The sequence below is a fragment of the Pseudophryne corroboree genome, chromosome 1, assembly GCF_028390025.1.
Source record: "Pseudophryne corroboree isolate aPseCor3 chromosome 1, aPseCor3.hap2, whole genome shotgun sequence".
Lineage (NCBI taxonomy): Eukaryota > Metazoa > Chordata > Amphibia > Anura > Myobatrachidae > Pseudophryne > Pseudophryne corroboree.
The window spans coordinates 274,328,612-274,345,358 of NC_086444.1; the positions used below are offsets into that span (position 1 = coordinate 274,328,612).

General features: G+C 46.3%; 1 protein-coding gene across 3 annotated transcripts in view; it reads left to right on the top strand.

The window, feature by feature from the left end:
- The window catches only part of LZTR1 (leucine zipper like post translational regulator 1), a 117,823-nt gene that overhangs the window by 13,264 nt on the left and 87,812 nt on the right, over window positions 1-16,747 (top strand). For all 3 annotated transcript variants that reach the window (XM_063964272.1, XM_063964270.1, XM_063964271.1), the window contains exons 4-5: window positions 6,505-6,584; window positions 8,333-8,441. In XM_063964272.1, coding sequence (XP_063820342.1) covers window positions 6,505-6,584; window positions 8,333-8,441 — 189 coding nt within the window. The remainder of the gene's footprint in view (window positions 1-6,504; window positions 6,585-8,332; window positions 8,442-16,747) is intronic.

Below are 16,747 nucleotides of genomic sequence, written 5' to 3' on the forward strand. Positions count from 1 at the left end.
TAGCACCGCTGCATGTTTATCAGGTTATTCATATTATTTCACACGCTGTGCTGCTGTGTTTGTGTAGTGGTCTCCGCTCCTCAGTGTCACTCCAGGGGCTCTCTAGGGTCTATGTGGAGGTGTTTTAAGTGAGCTGCGCTATTTTACAGTGTTTAAGGATGTCTGTGGACATGGTTATGTGTGCTGCTTGTAACTCTACCCCTTCATCAGCAGGGTCTCTCATGTGTGAACAATGCTGGTCTCCTCAGGGACACAGTTCACAGGCACTTGACTGGCTGGATAATTTTAAAAGCATGATTCAGAATGTTAATCGCAGAATTAGCTGCAGCAAAAAAGGAGAGACAGGTGTTAAAACAGTCTATTGATTGTATGGCAAGAGCAGCAGATACCAGAAAGGCTTCTCAGCCCCCTCTGTTGGTTGCACATAAATGCTCACTGCCACATGTGGTCCAGTCTGATTCTGATCAGCCTGATGTGGATGATAATGATATGGATGAGGACATCGCTCTGTCCCCTGGGGTGGAGGCCCTCATTTTTGCAGTAAGAGAGGTTCTTCACATACAGGAGTCAGAACCAGATGAGGAGTTGTACTTTAATGTTAGACCAAAGACCTCAGCAACTTTCCCTGTGTCTAAAGAGTTAAACTCCCTGGCCAGGGAAGCATGGTTAAACCCTGATAAGAAATTTAAAATTCCTCAGAGGTTTTTAGCTACCTTTCCCCTTCCAGCTGGCGACAGGAATGTATGGGAAAAAAAAACCCATCAGTTGATACGTCTGTGTCCCAACTGTCTAAGAAGTTGGTACTGCTGGTGCCAGGGGCTATATCCCTTAAAGAGCCGGCTGACCATAAAATTGAGACCACTCTCAAGGCAATTTATACGGCAGTGGGCGTAGCACAGCGGCCCACAATAGTTTGTGAGTGGATCTCCAGGGCAATAGTCAAGTGGTCCGATAATATTATTAGTGTATTTGACAATCTGCCCCAGGATGAGGTCGTTACTCTGTTGCAACACATACAGGATGCTGCAAATTTTATGAGCGAGACTATAAAGGAATTATGTAAGATAAATGGCCGCACTACTGCTATTGCAGTTTCGGCACGTAGAGCTCTGTGGTTGCGTCAATGGTCAGCGGATGCTGATTCCAAAAAGGGTGTAGAAAATCTTCCCTTTACAGGTGATGCCTTGTTTGGGGACGAATTGAATAAATGTATTTCCCAGGCGACGGCGGGTAAGTCTGCCTATCTGCCATCGGCTGTGCCACCTGCTAGACGTTCTTACACAGGACCCTCCTTGCAGTCCTTTCATGTGGCAAGGTTCAGAGGCAGGGGCCAGGGAGTCTCCACCACCCCGAGAGGATCGCGTGGTAAGTCCCGCAAACCTGCAACTGCTGCATCCCTGGACCAGAACACCGGATCCCCTGCCGCTAAGCCTTCCTCGTGACGGTTGGCCCCAGCAGCAAGGCAACAGTCAGGTGGGTGCTCGCCTTCAACACTTCGCCCACATGTGGGCGGATTCCTGCCGTGATCCTTGGGTGAGAGATCTCATTTCCCGGGGATACCGGCTGGAATTTCAATCACTTCCTCCTCCGAGATTTTTCAAATCGGGCTTACCAGTTTTGCCAGATGCAAAAATTACCTTGCAAGGGGCAATTCAAAAACTTTTGCGGACAGGGGTGGTGGTTCCAGTACCTCCCCCTTTACACAAAAGGGTATTTTACTCCAGTCTTTTTGTCGTTCCAAAACCGGTCGGTTAGGTGCGACCCATCTTAAACCTGAAGTCTCTAAATCCGTATCTGCGGGTGTTCAAATTCAAGATGGAATCCCTGCGGGCAGTGGTGTCCGGTCTGGAGGAGGGGGAATTCTTGGTATCCCTGGATGTCAAGGATGCTTACCTACACATTCCCATGTGGCCCCCTCATCAGGCTTACCTCAGGTTCGCCATCTTGGATGACCACTTCCAGTTTCAGGCCTTGCCCTTTAGCCAGTCCACAGCTCCGAGGGTCTTCACCAAAGTCATGGCGGAGATGATGCTGCAACTGCGCATGATGGGAGTCAACATAGTCCCATACTTGGATGATCTCCTGATAAAGGCTATGTCCAAGGAGCGTCTGTTGCACAGCATCGATCTGACGACTCGCCTGCTTACAGATCATGGGTGGATTATAAACTTCCAGAAATCTCATCTGGAACCGACCCAACGTCTCCAATTCCTGGGAATGATACTGGATACAGTGTCTCAAAAGGTATTTCTCCCAATGGAAAAGGCCTTGGCCATCCATGCTTTGGTCCGCTCAGTGCTCCGTCCACGCAAGGTGTCCGTACATGTTTGCATACGTTTGCTGGGCAAGATGGTTGCTGCTTATGAGGCAATCCAATATGGCAGATTTCATGCCTGGCCTTTCCAGCTGGATCTGCTGGACAAATGGTCGGGGTCTCACCTTCACATGTATCAGGAAGTGACCTTATCTCCGAAAGCCCAGATTTCTCTATTATGGTGGCTACAAGTTCCTCACCTGTTAGAAGGCAGGAATTTCAATATCCACTCGTGGATTCTACTGACAACGGATGCCAGCCTCCAGGGTTGGGCGGCTGTGACCCAAGGGGCCCAGTTCCAGGGGATATGTTCAATTCAAGAATCTACTCTGTCGATAAACGTCCTGGAACTCAGGGCAATTTACAATGCCCTTCTGCAAGCTTCCCATCTCCTGAGGGATCGTGCGATCCAGGTTCAATCTGACAATGCCACGGCGGTGGCGTACATAAACCGGCAAGGGGGAACAAGAAGCAGAGCAGCGATGCGAGAAGTGTCAAAAATCCTCCTCTGGGCAGAGGCCAACACAAGGACCATCTCAGCCATATTCATTCCAGAAGTGGACAACTGGGAAGCGGACTTCCTCAGCAGACACGACCTCCATCCGGGGGAATGGTGTCTACATCCCCAGGTGTTTCAACAATTAATTTACCGGTGGGGCTGTCCGCAGATAGATCTGATGGCTTCTCGTCTCAACAAGAAGCTATGCTGTTACTGTTCCAGAACTAGGGATCCGCAGACTGGAGCAGTGGACACGCTGACTACACCTTGGCCGTATCAGTTTGTGTACCTGTTCCCTCCTTTACCACTAATCCCAAGGGTTCTAAAAAGACTAAGAAGGGAAAGCGTTCTAGCAATTCTAATTGCCTCAGATTGGCCTCGACAGATGTGTTATTTGGACCTCCTAACCATTGGCTCTGGAGGATCCCTGGCCTCTGCCGCTCCAAAAGGATCTTCAACAAGGTCCGTTCATCTATCCAGACTTACAGCAGCTACGTTTGACGGCTTGGAAGTTGAGAGGGAGATTCTAGCAAGAAAAGGTCTTCCCTCCCGGGTTATTTCCACCATGGTCCAAGCCAGGAATGGTGACATCAAAACATTATCATTATATCTGGAAAAAGTATGTGTCTTGGTGTGAAAGTAGGAAGGTGTCACCCGTGGAATTTAGAATCAACCGTTTTCTACTATTCCTGCAAGCGGGAGTGGATATGGGCCTACGTTTAGGCTCCATCAAAGTCCAGATTTCGGCGCTCTCTATTTTCTTCCAGAAACAACTTGACATGTTGCCGGAAGTACAAACTTTCCTGAAGGATGTGCTTCATATGCAACCGCCATTCGTGCCTCCCACAGCTCCATGGGATCTCAATGTGGTTCTCTCCTTTCTTCAATCGGACTGGTTTGAACCCTTACATAGGGTGGAGTTGGAATTTCTCACCTGGAAAACAGTGATTCTTTTAGTTTTGGCGTCTGCAAGACGTGTCTCTGAATTGGTAGCCTTATCCTATAAGAGCCCTTATTTGGTTTTTCATGAAGACAGGGCGGAACTCAGGACCCGTCCTCGGTTGTTGCCGAAAGTGGTTTCAGCTTTTCATGTCAATCAACCCATTGTGGTTCCGGTGTTGTCTGACGCTTCCACTGGGCCAAAGTCTTTGGGTGTGGTGAGAGCTCTGAAGATCTATGTCAAAAGGACGACTCGTCATCGGAAATCTGACTCGCTGTTTGTCCTTTATGATGCCACCACGATTGGTCGTCCGGCTTCCAAGCAATCCATTGCTCGTTGACTCAGGTTGACCATTCGACAGGCCTATACCTTGGCAGCTCTGCCTTTGCTGACGTCTATTCAGGCCCACTCAACGGGGCCTGTGGGCTCTTCCTGGGCAGCTGCCCGGGGTGTCTCGGCCTTACAGTTGTGCCGAGCTGCTACTTGGTCTGGTTCGAACACTTTTGTGAAATTCTATTGGTTCGACCTTCAGTTTGGTCAGGCGGTTTTACAGGGGTTTCAGTACTCTCCCACCCGTTTGGGAGCTTTGAGACTTCCCCGTGGTACATATCCCCAGTATCCACTAGGACGTAAGAGAAAATAGGCATTTAATACCTACCGGTAATTCCTTTTCACGTAGTCCGTAGTGGATACTGGGCGCCTGCCACAGTGCTTCGATTCCTGCTTACCTGTGTAAGTATTTGGTTGGTTCGCCGTTGCAGTCCCCTTATGTTGTTGGGATAGCTGTGCTATCCTGGTTGGGTTGGTATTTCTATCCTTTGTTATAGTTAGCGCCCTCATTTCGGTTATGGTTGTGTGTTGGCTTGTTGCTTCACCGCTGTTGTAATTGTTTCTTCTCTCGTGGTATGTCCGTCTCCTCGGCACAGTTTTCCTAGACTGAGTCTGGTAGGAGGGGCATAGAGGGGAGGAGCCAGCACACACATACACACACTAAAGGTTTTAAATTGCCAGGATCCAGTGGACACGATCTATACCCCATGGTACTAAAGTACATATCCCCAGTATCCACTACGGACTACAAGAAAAGGAATTACTGGAAGGTATTAAATTCCTATTTTATTCTGTCTGCCTGTAATTGTTATTACAGTATGCGATTTCATAACCCGATTCATTTATAACCTGCTTCAGGTTTTGCTCTGTGCTCACTCTAAGACTAACTGTCGTGTATTCTCTCGCTCTGTAATTGTGTATATGTTTCTTTGTTACCCCTTGTACTTTGCGGTGCTTAGTAGCCTAGAAAAGATCTATAAAAGATGATGATGTCCGTGCACTATGCAGCTCTGACACTTGTGCCTCTTTGCATTTGGGGAGGTGGAGGGGGCAGTTAAACATAGTCTGAGTACCATAAGGGTGTGTTTTCATAATTGTAAATGTGACCCTCCTGAGCAGAGATGGACATATGCCTGTCGGTAGCCGTGTCACTTGCTGTTGCCTGTCTGACTGCAGATTCTGCTCTGAAGCTGATACATGCTATCTAAATTGCTTGTTCATATATTTTATCAGTTTGTCTGCTTATTCTAGAATCCATTTTTTTTGTTCCTTTCCTTCTTAGGGCGGTATCCTATTAGCCGCTGTAAATTACCGCTGCTAAAGGTCTCGTCCGGGACTATCCTATTAGCCCCAATAAGCCAGCGCATCTTATCGGGGACTTTGCTTCACCTGCCTCAAGCAAAAACAGGGCTGTTTCTCCCAAAAACACGCAGGTTTCACTGAACCTGTGTGTTTTCGGGAAAAAAGCATTTTTTAAAAAAAAATTTTTTTGATCTAATTGGATAGTCTAGAGAAAAAAAAAAATCTGTGAAAAATCGCGAATAGGATTCTGCCATAGATGGGATGGAGAATTATAACTGTATAATAGGGTTTGGGTTATTTTTTATTTTTTTGAATCAAACTTAATAGTGAATGCTTATTCCAGTTCATAACAAACTGTATACTACTAGTGGTGAGCTGGAGACATCATGAGATTTGTCTGATACACCACATGGGCAGACTTCACTGGCTCTGACCTTGTATATCAGCGAATCCAGACTTTGCATTTCTGTCTAGCTGTCAGTCACTGTTTAGAGGTACATCCCCTCCTAACATGGCAAGCTAATGATCCATGTGAAAATTAGCATGGTGGACGCATTTACTGAAATATAAAAATTCCAGTTATTTCAGATACGATATGCGGCTCAGTAATACACAGCCCATGCTATATGTTTATTAGTGTTCACGCTAACACCCCTCACCTAATCGGTGAGGAGGGCATATTTTAATTTTGAAGGGCAACATTTCAGATTTGATGTATCACTACAGCACAATATTTTGCCCTTAAAATTTAAAATATTCCCTGTGTAGGGTACTAAAGTGAACCCTATATTTATGTTAAATAGTGACATGGTGTCTCTGTGGTGCCTGTACACTCTGGTGAGGCATGGACTGCAGTATTTATTCTGTATATATTCTCTGTACATTACAGCATCTCCTCACAGTGGGTACAATTGGAATCTAAAATCATTAAAAATATTTATTCAAGAAATTTCAGTGGGTTTTTTTTTCTTTAGAATAAGATTTAATCATCGGAACCCTACTCCAATTGCTAGGAGCCTAGATGTGAGATAAAAGTTTGGCGATCTTTATTGTAGAGTGGACATCTCTGGCTCTAACCTATATTATGTATAATGCAAAGTCATATGCTTACATTCACAGGGCTTTTACGACAGGGAGTCCCCCAGCACCACGATATCACCATTCCGCAGTGGTTTATGGAAGCAGTATGTTTGTGTTTGGTGAGTAACATGCAGCCGAACAAACAGGGATGTTGGAGTATATTGCAATAGCTAGCGAAGCCCTCAGGGGAGGAGCATCTAGTTGTTACGCAGCCACATCAATTAAATGGAAAAAATGTTTCCTTTATAATATACTTTTACTTGCTGTGTACAGATATAGCTATACACATCCAGCCTGTGGCAAGAGCACATGCGCCGTGGCACAGGTCAGGCTTATTACAGCGCCCATGTATTCCTATGGTGCGTGTCCTAGTCGCAGGCACACTTGCCACGCCTGACTTGCTGTGAATACGCTAAGCTGCCGGCTGTATGAGCATGGCTACATCTGTATGTTACCAATAAAAGGACACTTACTGCATCTTTCTGCAAATGTAAAACGGATGTGTCCTCAGACATCATTGCTGAAACAGCCCCTCTCAGTGCGTCGTAAGACTGCTCTCGTCGAGCGCCTTTTTTTTTATTTATTTATTTATTTTTTGGCCGATAATGCACCTTAGCCACAACAATGCAGCTAGGACAGACCAGGAGACTGTGCTAATTAATTTGATTTGCAACACTTGTATATTTGTGCACGACTGACTCTCAGAATCTGTACACAAAGGGCTACAATGTAGCAGCCATAGTGTTTTCCCAATACAAGTTCTGTTGGCTCTGTATACAGACTCAGCCACGCACATTTTTGTCAAAAACTCTAGCAGAATTGCTTATGACCTGGCGGCTCACTGACTTCCGGAATCTCACACTGCATGGCGTATTGAGGGTACATGTAGGACACATCTGTAATCTTGATATAAGAACTTGATATAAGAACTTACTGTATTTAGAGTCCTCCATTTGTTTGGATTACTGGAATGTCAATGTAACATTTGAATTATCATTATTATTAGTTGCTTAATGAAGGTTCCAACTAAATTGATGTCTATGGCACCTGTGCATTCTGCACACCTCCCTTGATCATACTTGCCTACTCTCCCGGAATGGCCGGGAGGCTCCCGAAAATCGTGTGACCCTCCCGGCCCCACGGAAGAGCAGACAAGTCTCCCGGTTTTTCAGTTTCCCACTGCCCGGCCGCCCACTTTGAGAGTAAAGTGGGCGGTCCGGACAGTAGATGACGCGATTCTTGTTGAATCGCGTCATCATAGTCACGCGCCCTGCTGTAAAATGCCGGTTATAGCGGCATTACAGAGTGGGGGGCGTGATTTAACGATGTGACGCTATAACCCCGCCCTCGTTCCGCCTCTGCCCCTCCTCCACACGTCATTGCCCAGCCCCTCCACTGAGCCGTCCTGGCAGCTCTCTCCCGGAGAGAGCTGCCAAAAAGTAGTCGGGTATGCCCTTGATGCAGTTTACATAATTCAGCACAGCTCTAGAGGCTGCCATGCTCCGTTCTATCATATTTTTGTACCACTATTGAGTGAGACAATGGGCCTGATTCTGATTTAGAAGTAAAGAAAAGAAAAGAAGCAAAGTAACTTTGTATCTGGAACAAACCATGATGCAATACAAGGGGAGCAATTTGGCTGCTTCTGCATGTAGCCCACAAATGCTAGACAGTTTCATTTTTGCTATGCAATTTAGTTTTCAGTTTGGACACCTCCCACTAAATCTCTCTGCACATGTTACACATACCCCACCTGCAGTGCAGTATGGTTTTGCCCAGATGCACTTATTTGCTTTTTTTTTTTGTTTCACAATTAGGCCCAATAGTTATATCTTAATTGATGTTTTATTTCTGATTGTTCGTTTAGGAGGCTACACTGGTGACATCTATTCCAATTCCAATCTGAAGAACAAGAATGATCTCTTTGAGTACAAGTTTGGGACTGGTCTTTGGACGGAATGGAAAGTAGAAGGAAGGTTTGTACAGTATGCTGACCTACTACACTAGTGGAATAGAAGTGTTTGTCCTTGTACAAGAGATTACATTCTGTCCCTTCTCTTTCTATCAGGCCTGGCCAAATGTGGCTCTCCAGCTGTTGTGAAGCTACACGTCCCAGCATGCTCTGCCACAGTTTTAGCATTCCCTAACAGGAAAACTGTGGCAAAGCATGCTGGGACTTGTAGTTTCACAACAGCTGGAGAGCCAAAGGTTGGCCAGGACTGCTTTATATGAATAAGATTCCCTGCACATACAGGCACGAGATACGGTCATTAGGTCGACCACTATTGGTCGACACGCAGTAGGTCGACAGGGTTTCTAGGTTGACATGACAAAAGGTCGACATTAGTTTTTCACAATTTTTGACATTTTTTTTTTTTTTCAACCTTTCTCATACTTTACGATCCACGTGGACTACAATTGGGAACTGTAACCTGTCCCGAGCGCAGCGAGGTACCTTGCCCGAAGCATGGCGAGCCACGCGAGGGGACACGGTGCACTATTTGGGGTTCCCGGTCACTCTACGAAGAAAACGACCACGATTTTTTTTTTAAATCACATGTCGACCTAGGGACCATGTCGACCTACTGTATGTCGACCTAATGACCCATACCCTACCCAAACGCAGCCTCCATTGGAAATGAGAGGTGGCATTGTGTAGACTCCACTGTCATAATCACTGCTGAACTCCTGTCTTTACCCTCTCCAACACCTTCCCTCTACAGATTTTATTTCATTCTTCTATAGCTTTCGAATCCTAAAGTAAAGGAGTGGGGTATGTTTGAGCAGTCTGTGCAGACTCTCTTACTAAAAATAACAACTTATTATTATTTCTCTAACGTCCTAGTGGATGCTGGGGACTCCGTCAGGACCATGGGGGAATAGCGGGCTCCGCAGGAGACAGGGCACATCTAAAAAGCTTTTTAGGTCACATGGTGTGTACTGGCTCCTCCCCCCATGACCCTCCTCCAAGCCTCAGTTAGGTTTTTGTGCCCGTCCGAGAAGGGTGCAAACTGGATGGCTCTCTTAAGGAGCTATTTAGAAAAGTTTTTTTTTAGGTTTCTAATCAGTGATTCCTGCTGGCGACAGGATCACTGCAACGAGGGACTTAGGGGAGAGACTGGCAACTCACCTGCGTGCAGGAGGATTGAAGTCTTAGGCTACTGGACACTGAGCTCCAGAGGGAGTCGGAACACAGGTCAGCCTGGGGTTCGTCCCGGAGCCGCGCCGCCGATCCCCCTTACAGACGCTGAAGAAAGACGGCGGAACGGAGGTCCGGAAACAGGCGGCAGAAGACTTCACAGTCTTCAGAGAGGTAGCGCACAGCACTGCAGCTGTGCGCCATTGTTGTCACACGGCTCACTGACACGGTCACGGAGGGTGCAGGGCGCTGCTGGGGGCGCCCTGGGCAGCAATATAAATACCTATTTGGCAAATAAATACATCACATATAGCCATTAAGGCTATATGTATGTATTTTAACCCAGGCCAGTTATTAAAAAACCGGGAGGAAAAGCCCGCCGAAAAGGGGGCGGAGCTTATTCTCCTCAGCACTCAGCGCCATTTTCCTGATCAGCTCCGCTGGTGAGGAAGGCTCCCACTCTCCCCTGCACTGCACTACAGAAACAGGGTTAAAAGAGAAGGGGGGCATAAATTGGCGATATAATGATATATTAAGAGCGCATATATAGAAACAACACCTTCTAGGGTTGTTATATACATTATAGCGCTTTTGGTGTGTGCTGGCAAACTCTCCCTCTGTCTCCCCAAAGGGCTAGTGGGTCCTGTCCTCTATCAGAGCATTCCCTGTGTGTGTGCTGTATGTCGGTACGTGTGTGTCGACATGTATGAGGAAAATGTTGGTGAGGAGGCGGAGCAAATTGCCTGTAATGTTGATGTCACTCTCTAGGGAGTCGACACCGGAATATGGAATTACGTGATAATGTCAACACGCTGCAAGACGGTTGACGACATGAGATGGCCGGCGGACAAATTAGTACCGGTCCAGGCGTCTCAGACACCGTCAGGGGCTTGTAAAAACGCCCATTTACCTCAGTCGGTCGACAGACACAGACATGGACACTGACCCCAGTGTCGACGGTGAAGAAACATACGTAATTTTCCTTTAGGGCCACGAGTTACATGTTAAGGGCAATGAAGGAGCTGTTACATATTTCTGATACTACAAGTACCACAAATAAGGGTATTTTGTAGGGTGTGAATAAACTACTTGTAGTTTTGCCTGAATCAGATAAATTAAATGAAGTGTGTGATGATACGTGGGGTTCCTCCGATAGAAAGTTATGGGCGGTATACCCTTTCCCGCCAGAAGTAAGGGCGAGTTGGGAAACACACCTTAGGGTGGATAAGGCGCTCACACGCTTATAAAAACATGGCGTTACCGTCTCTAGATACGGCCGCCCTCAAGAAGCCAGCTGATAGGAAGCTGAAAAATATCATGACAGTATATACACACATACTGGTGTTATACTACGACCAGCAATCGCCTCAGCCTGGATGTGCAGCGCTGAGGGGGCTTGGTCGGATTTCCTGACTGAAAATTTTGATACCCTTGACAGGGACAAGATTTTATTGACTATAGAGCATTTTAAGGATGCATTTCTATATATGCGTGATGCGCAGAGGGATATTTGCATTCTGGCATCAAGAGTAAATGTGATTTACATATCTGCCAGACGAAGACACGACAGTGGTCAGGTGAGGCAGATTCCAGACGGCATGTGGAAGTATTGCCGTATAAAGGGGCGGTCCATCGGACCTGGTGGCCATGGCAACAGCTGAAAAATCCACTTTTTGTTACCCCGAATCACATATCGAAAAAAAAGGACACAGTCTTTTCAGTCTCAGTCCTTTCGTCCCCATAGGGGCAGGCGGGCAAAGGCCAGTCATATCTGCCCAGGGGTAGAGGAAAGGGAAGAAGACTGCAGCAAGCAGCCCATTCCCAGGAACAGAAGCCCCTCACAGCTTCTGCCAAGTCCGCAGCATAACGCTGGGGCCGTACAAGCGGACTCAGGTGCGGTAGGGGGTCATCTCAAGAGTTTCAGTACGCAGGGGGCTCACTCGCAAGGGAACTCCGGGATCCTACATGTAGTATCCCAGGTGTACATTGGAAATTCGAGACATCTCCCCCTCACACAATTCACAGGCTGTATTCCCAGCAGGTGATAATCAAAGTACCCCTCTTACAACATGGAAGGGGGTAGTATCCCACACTATATTGTGGTACTGAAGCCAACCGGCTCGGTGAGATCTGAAATATTTGAACACTTACATACAAGCGTTCAAATCAAGATGGAGTCACTCAGAGCAGTGATAGCGAACCAGGAAGAAGGGGACGATATGGTGTCACTGGATATCAGGGACGCTTACCTACAGGTCCAAATTTGCCCTTCTCACCAAGGGTACTTCAGGTTCCTGGTACAGAACTGTCACTATCAGTTCAGACGCTGCCGTTTGGGTTGTCCACGGCGCCCCGGGTCTTTACCAAGGTAATGGCCGGAATGATGATTTTTCTTAAAAGGAAACATGGACGCTTTCCTGATAAGGGCAAGGTCCAGAGAACAGTTGGAGGTCGGAGTAGCACTATCTTAAGTAGTTCTACGTCAGCACGAGTGGATTCTAAATATTCCAAAATCGCAGCTTTTTCCGATGACACGTCTACTGTTCATAGGGATGATTCTGGACACAGTCCAGAAAAACGTGTTTCTCCCAGTGGAGAAAGCCAGGGAGTTCTCCGAGCTAATCGGGATCCTCCTAAAACCAGGAAAAGTGTCAGTGCATCATTGCACAAGAGTCCTGGTAAAAATGGTGGCTTATTACGAAGCAATTCCATTCGGCAGATTTCCCGCAAGAACTCTTCGGTGGGATCTGCTGGACAAATGGTCCGGATCGCATCCTCAGATGCATCAGCGGATAACCCTATATCCAAGGACAAGGGTGTCTCTCCTGTGGTGATTACAGAGTGCTCATCTTCTAGAGGGCCGCAGATTTGGCATTCAGGATTGGATGCCGGTGACCACGGAGGCCAGCCTGAGAGGCTGGAGAACAGTCACACAGGGAAAAAAATTTCCAGGGAAGTGTGATTAAGTCTGGAGAATTCTCTCTGCATAAATAAGCTTAGAGCAAATTTATAAGGCTCTAAACTTAGCAAGACCTCTGCTTCAAGGTCAGCCGGTATTGATCCAGTGGGATAACATCACGGCAGTCGCCCACGTAAACAGAAAGGGCGGCACAAGAAGCAGGAGGGCAGTGACAAAACTGCAAGGATTTTTCGCTAGGCGGAAAATCATGTGATGGCACTGTCAGCAGTGTTCTTTCCGGGAGTGGACGACTGGGAAGCAGACTTCCTCAGCAGGCATGACCTCCACCCGGGAGAGTGGAAACTTCATAGGGAAGTTTTTCAGCATGATTGTGGACCGTTGGCAAAGACCAAAGGTGGACATGATAGCGTCCCGCCCGAAAAACGGGACAGGTATTCCGCCAGGTCATGAGACCTTCAGGCGATAGCTGTGGATGTTCTGGTAACACCGTGGGTGTACCAGTCAGTGTATGGGTTCCCTCCTCTGTTTCTCATAACCAAGGTATTGAGAATTATAAGACATAGAGGAGTATGAACTATACTAGTGGCTCCGGATGGGCCAAGAGGGACTTGGTACCCGGAGCTTCAAGAGATGCTCACAGAGGACTAAGGGCCTGGGGAGCTAAGAAGGGACTTGCTTCAGCAAGTACCATGTCTTTTCCAAGAATTACCGCGGCTGCGTTTGACGGCATGGCGGTTGAATACCGGATTCTGAAGGGAAAAAAGGCATTCCATAAGAGGTCATACCTACCTTGGTCAAAGCCAGGAAGGAGGTGACCGCACAACGTCATCACCACATGTGGTGAAAATATGTTGCGTGGGTAAGGCCAGGAAGGCTCCACGAAGGAAATTCAACTAGGTCGATTCTGCACTTCCTGAAAACAGGAGTGTTTTGAGTCTCAAATTGGGGTTCATTAAGATTTAAATTTCGGCCCTGTAGATTTTCTTCCAGAAAAAATTGACTTCAGTTCCTGAAGTCCAGATTGTAAAGGGTGTATTCCATATACAGTTCTTTTGTGCCTCTAGGGGCACCGTGAGATCTCAACATAGTGTTGGGATTCCTTAAAATCATATTGGTTTGAACCGCTCAAATCTGTGGATTTGAAATATCTCACATGGAAAGTGACCATGCTGTTGACCAATATCTCACATGGAAAGTGACCATGTTGTTAGTCCTGGCCTCGGCCAGGCGATTGTCAAAAAGAATGGGCGGTTTTGTTTTACAAAAGCCCATATTAGAATTTTCCATTTGAACAGGGCAGAACTGGGACTCGTCTCCAGTTTCTTCCTAAAGGGGTGTCAGCGTTGTCACCTGAAACAACCTATTGTGGTGCCTGCGGCTACTGGGGACTTGGAGGACTCCAAGTTACTAGACGTTGTCAGGGCCCTAAAAAATATATATAGTTAGGACGGCTGGAGTCAGAAAGTCTGACTTGCTGTTTATATTGTATGCACCCAACAAGCTGGGTGCTCCTGCTTCTAAGCAGTCTATTGCACGCTAGATTTGTAGTACAATTCAGCTTGCACATTCTGTGGCAGGCCTGCCACAGCCGAAATATGTAGATGCCCATTCCACAAGGAAGGTGGCCTCATCCTGGGCGGCTGCCCGAGGAGTCTCGGCATTATAACTTTGCCGAGCAGCTACGTGGTCAGGGGAGAACACGTTTGTAAAATTTTACAAATTTGATACTCTGGCTAAAGAGGACCTGGAGTTCTCTCATTCGGTGCTGCAGAGTCATCCGCACTCTCCCGCCCGTTTGGGAGCTTTGGTATAATCCCCATGGTCCTGACGGAGTCCCCAGCATCCACTAGGACGTTAGAGAAAATAAGAATTTACTTACCGATAATTCTATTTCTCGTAGTCCGTAGTGGATGCTGGGCGCCCATCCCAAGTGCGGATTGTCTGCAATGCTTGTACATAGTTATTGTTACAAAAATCGGGTTATTACTATTGTTGTGAGCCATTTTTTCAGAGGCTACTTCGTTTTGTTATCATACTGTTAACTGGGTTCAGATCACAAGTTGTACGGTGTGATTGGTGTGGCTGGTATGAGTCTTACCCGGGATTCAAGATCCTTCCTTATTGTGTACGCTCGTCCGGGCACAGTACCTAACTGAGGCTTGGAGGAGGGTCATGGGGGGAGGAGCCAGTACACACCATGTGACCTAAAAAGCTTTTTAGATGTGCCCTGTCTCCTGCGGAGCCCGCTATTCCCCCATGGTCCTGACGGAGTCCCCAGCATCCACTACGGACTACGAGAAATAGAATTATCGGTAAGTAAATTCTTATTTTCTTGCTCATATTAAAATAAAAACAGTTTTTTTGGGGTTGGAGGGGGGATTGCCTTGCTAAAGTATTCACCCCCCTCCCCCCCTTTGCATTTTTAATGTTCTGTGCCTCACAACCTGGAATTAAAATGGATTGTTTGAAGGTTTGAATCATTTCATTCATAGAACATGGCTACAACTTTGAATGTTTTTTTTTTTTTTATTGTGAAGCAAACAACAAATAGGACAAAATAACAGAAAACTTCAGCATGCATAACTATTCACACCTCTAAAGTCAGTACTTTGTAGAGCCACCTTTTGCGGCAATTGCAGCTGCAAGCTGCTTTGGATAAGTCTCTATGAGCTTGCCACATCTTGCCACTGGGATTTTTGCCTATTCCTCAAGGCAAAATTGCTCCAGCTCCTTTATGTTGGATGGTTTCCGCTTGTGAACAGCAATCTTCTAGTCTAACCACAGATTCTCAATTGGATTGAGGTCTGGGCTTTGACTAGACCATTCCAACACATTTAAATGTTTCCCCTTTATACACTCAAGTGTTGCTTTAGTAGTATGCTTCAGGTCATTGTCCTGCTGGAAGGTGAACCTCCATCCCAGTCTCAAATCACAGGCAGACTGAAACAGGTTTTGTTGGGATGTCCTTAAAAAAGATTATAGGGACCTAGGCCAAAAACTAAAGGCAAGGACATCTAAGGTAATATTCTGTGAAATATTACCTGTGCCACGCGCTAGTCCAGGGAGGCAGAGTGAGATTAGGGAGGTAAATGTGTGGCTCAGAGACTGGTGTAAGAAAGAGGGGTTTGTGTTCTTGGAACACTGGGCGGACTTCTCAGTCAGGCGCCATCTTTTTTTCTGCGATGGATTGCACCTGAATGAGGAGGGGGCAGCAGTGCTGGGGGGGGGAAGGATGGTTAGAAGGTTGGAGGAGATTTTAACTAGGTGCCTGGGGGGAGGGATTAGAAAGACTTAGTGGGACAACTAGAAAGCAAAGAAAAGAGGGATGTATAACGTATAATGGGGGTGGAGAGGGGGGAAGGAGAAAAATAGTCAGTGATGGTAATTTAAGGAAAACTCAAGTTCCTAAGGAAACGTTATCCACAACAAAACTTGCGGATCAGGGAATTACTAAACTTAAGTGTATGATTGCAAATGCAAAAAGCCCAACAAGTAAAATGGGCTAACTTAAAACAAATGCACTTAATGACCTAGTGGGACGATTCTCACGACTGGGCAGCAAACATGGAGGGGTACACCTTCTTCAGGAGAGATAGGATTAATAAAAAGGGAGTGGCTGTTTGTCTTTATGTTAAACCATTCTTAAAACCGTATTTAAAGGAGGTCATTTACGAGGGGACTGGATATAACGTGGAGTCATTATGGGTTGAGATTTCTTGTGGGGGTAAAGATACAAAAAACTTTAATAGGGACATGCTATAAACCACCAGATATTAGTGTGTCTGACTAATTAGAACTCTTACAGCAAATCGAAAAAGCTGCAGGAATGCGGGACGTCATTATTGTGCGGGACTTTAATTGCCTGGACATAAATTAGAACACTGAAACAGTAAATACAGCTAGGGGTAACAGGTTCTTAAACATATGTAAAAAAAGAACTATATGTCTAACCCTGCGCTAATCGTTTAAACATATGACACAACCAAGTGGAATCACAGTGACAGGACCACAGTGAAAGGTGCACACTGATTAATAATAATAATAAATACTGAGCTTTTGTGAATGTAATCGTTATCCAACACCTGGTTCAAGGTCCCTCGTTCTGTTTTTAGGTAGAACAAATTTTACCTAAAAACAGAACGAGGGACCTTGAACAAAGATTGTCCAAAGCAGAAATTAGATGGATTTATCAATTAAAAACTTTGGTCCCAAGTGGTCTTAAC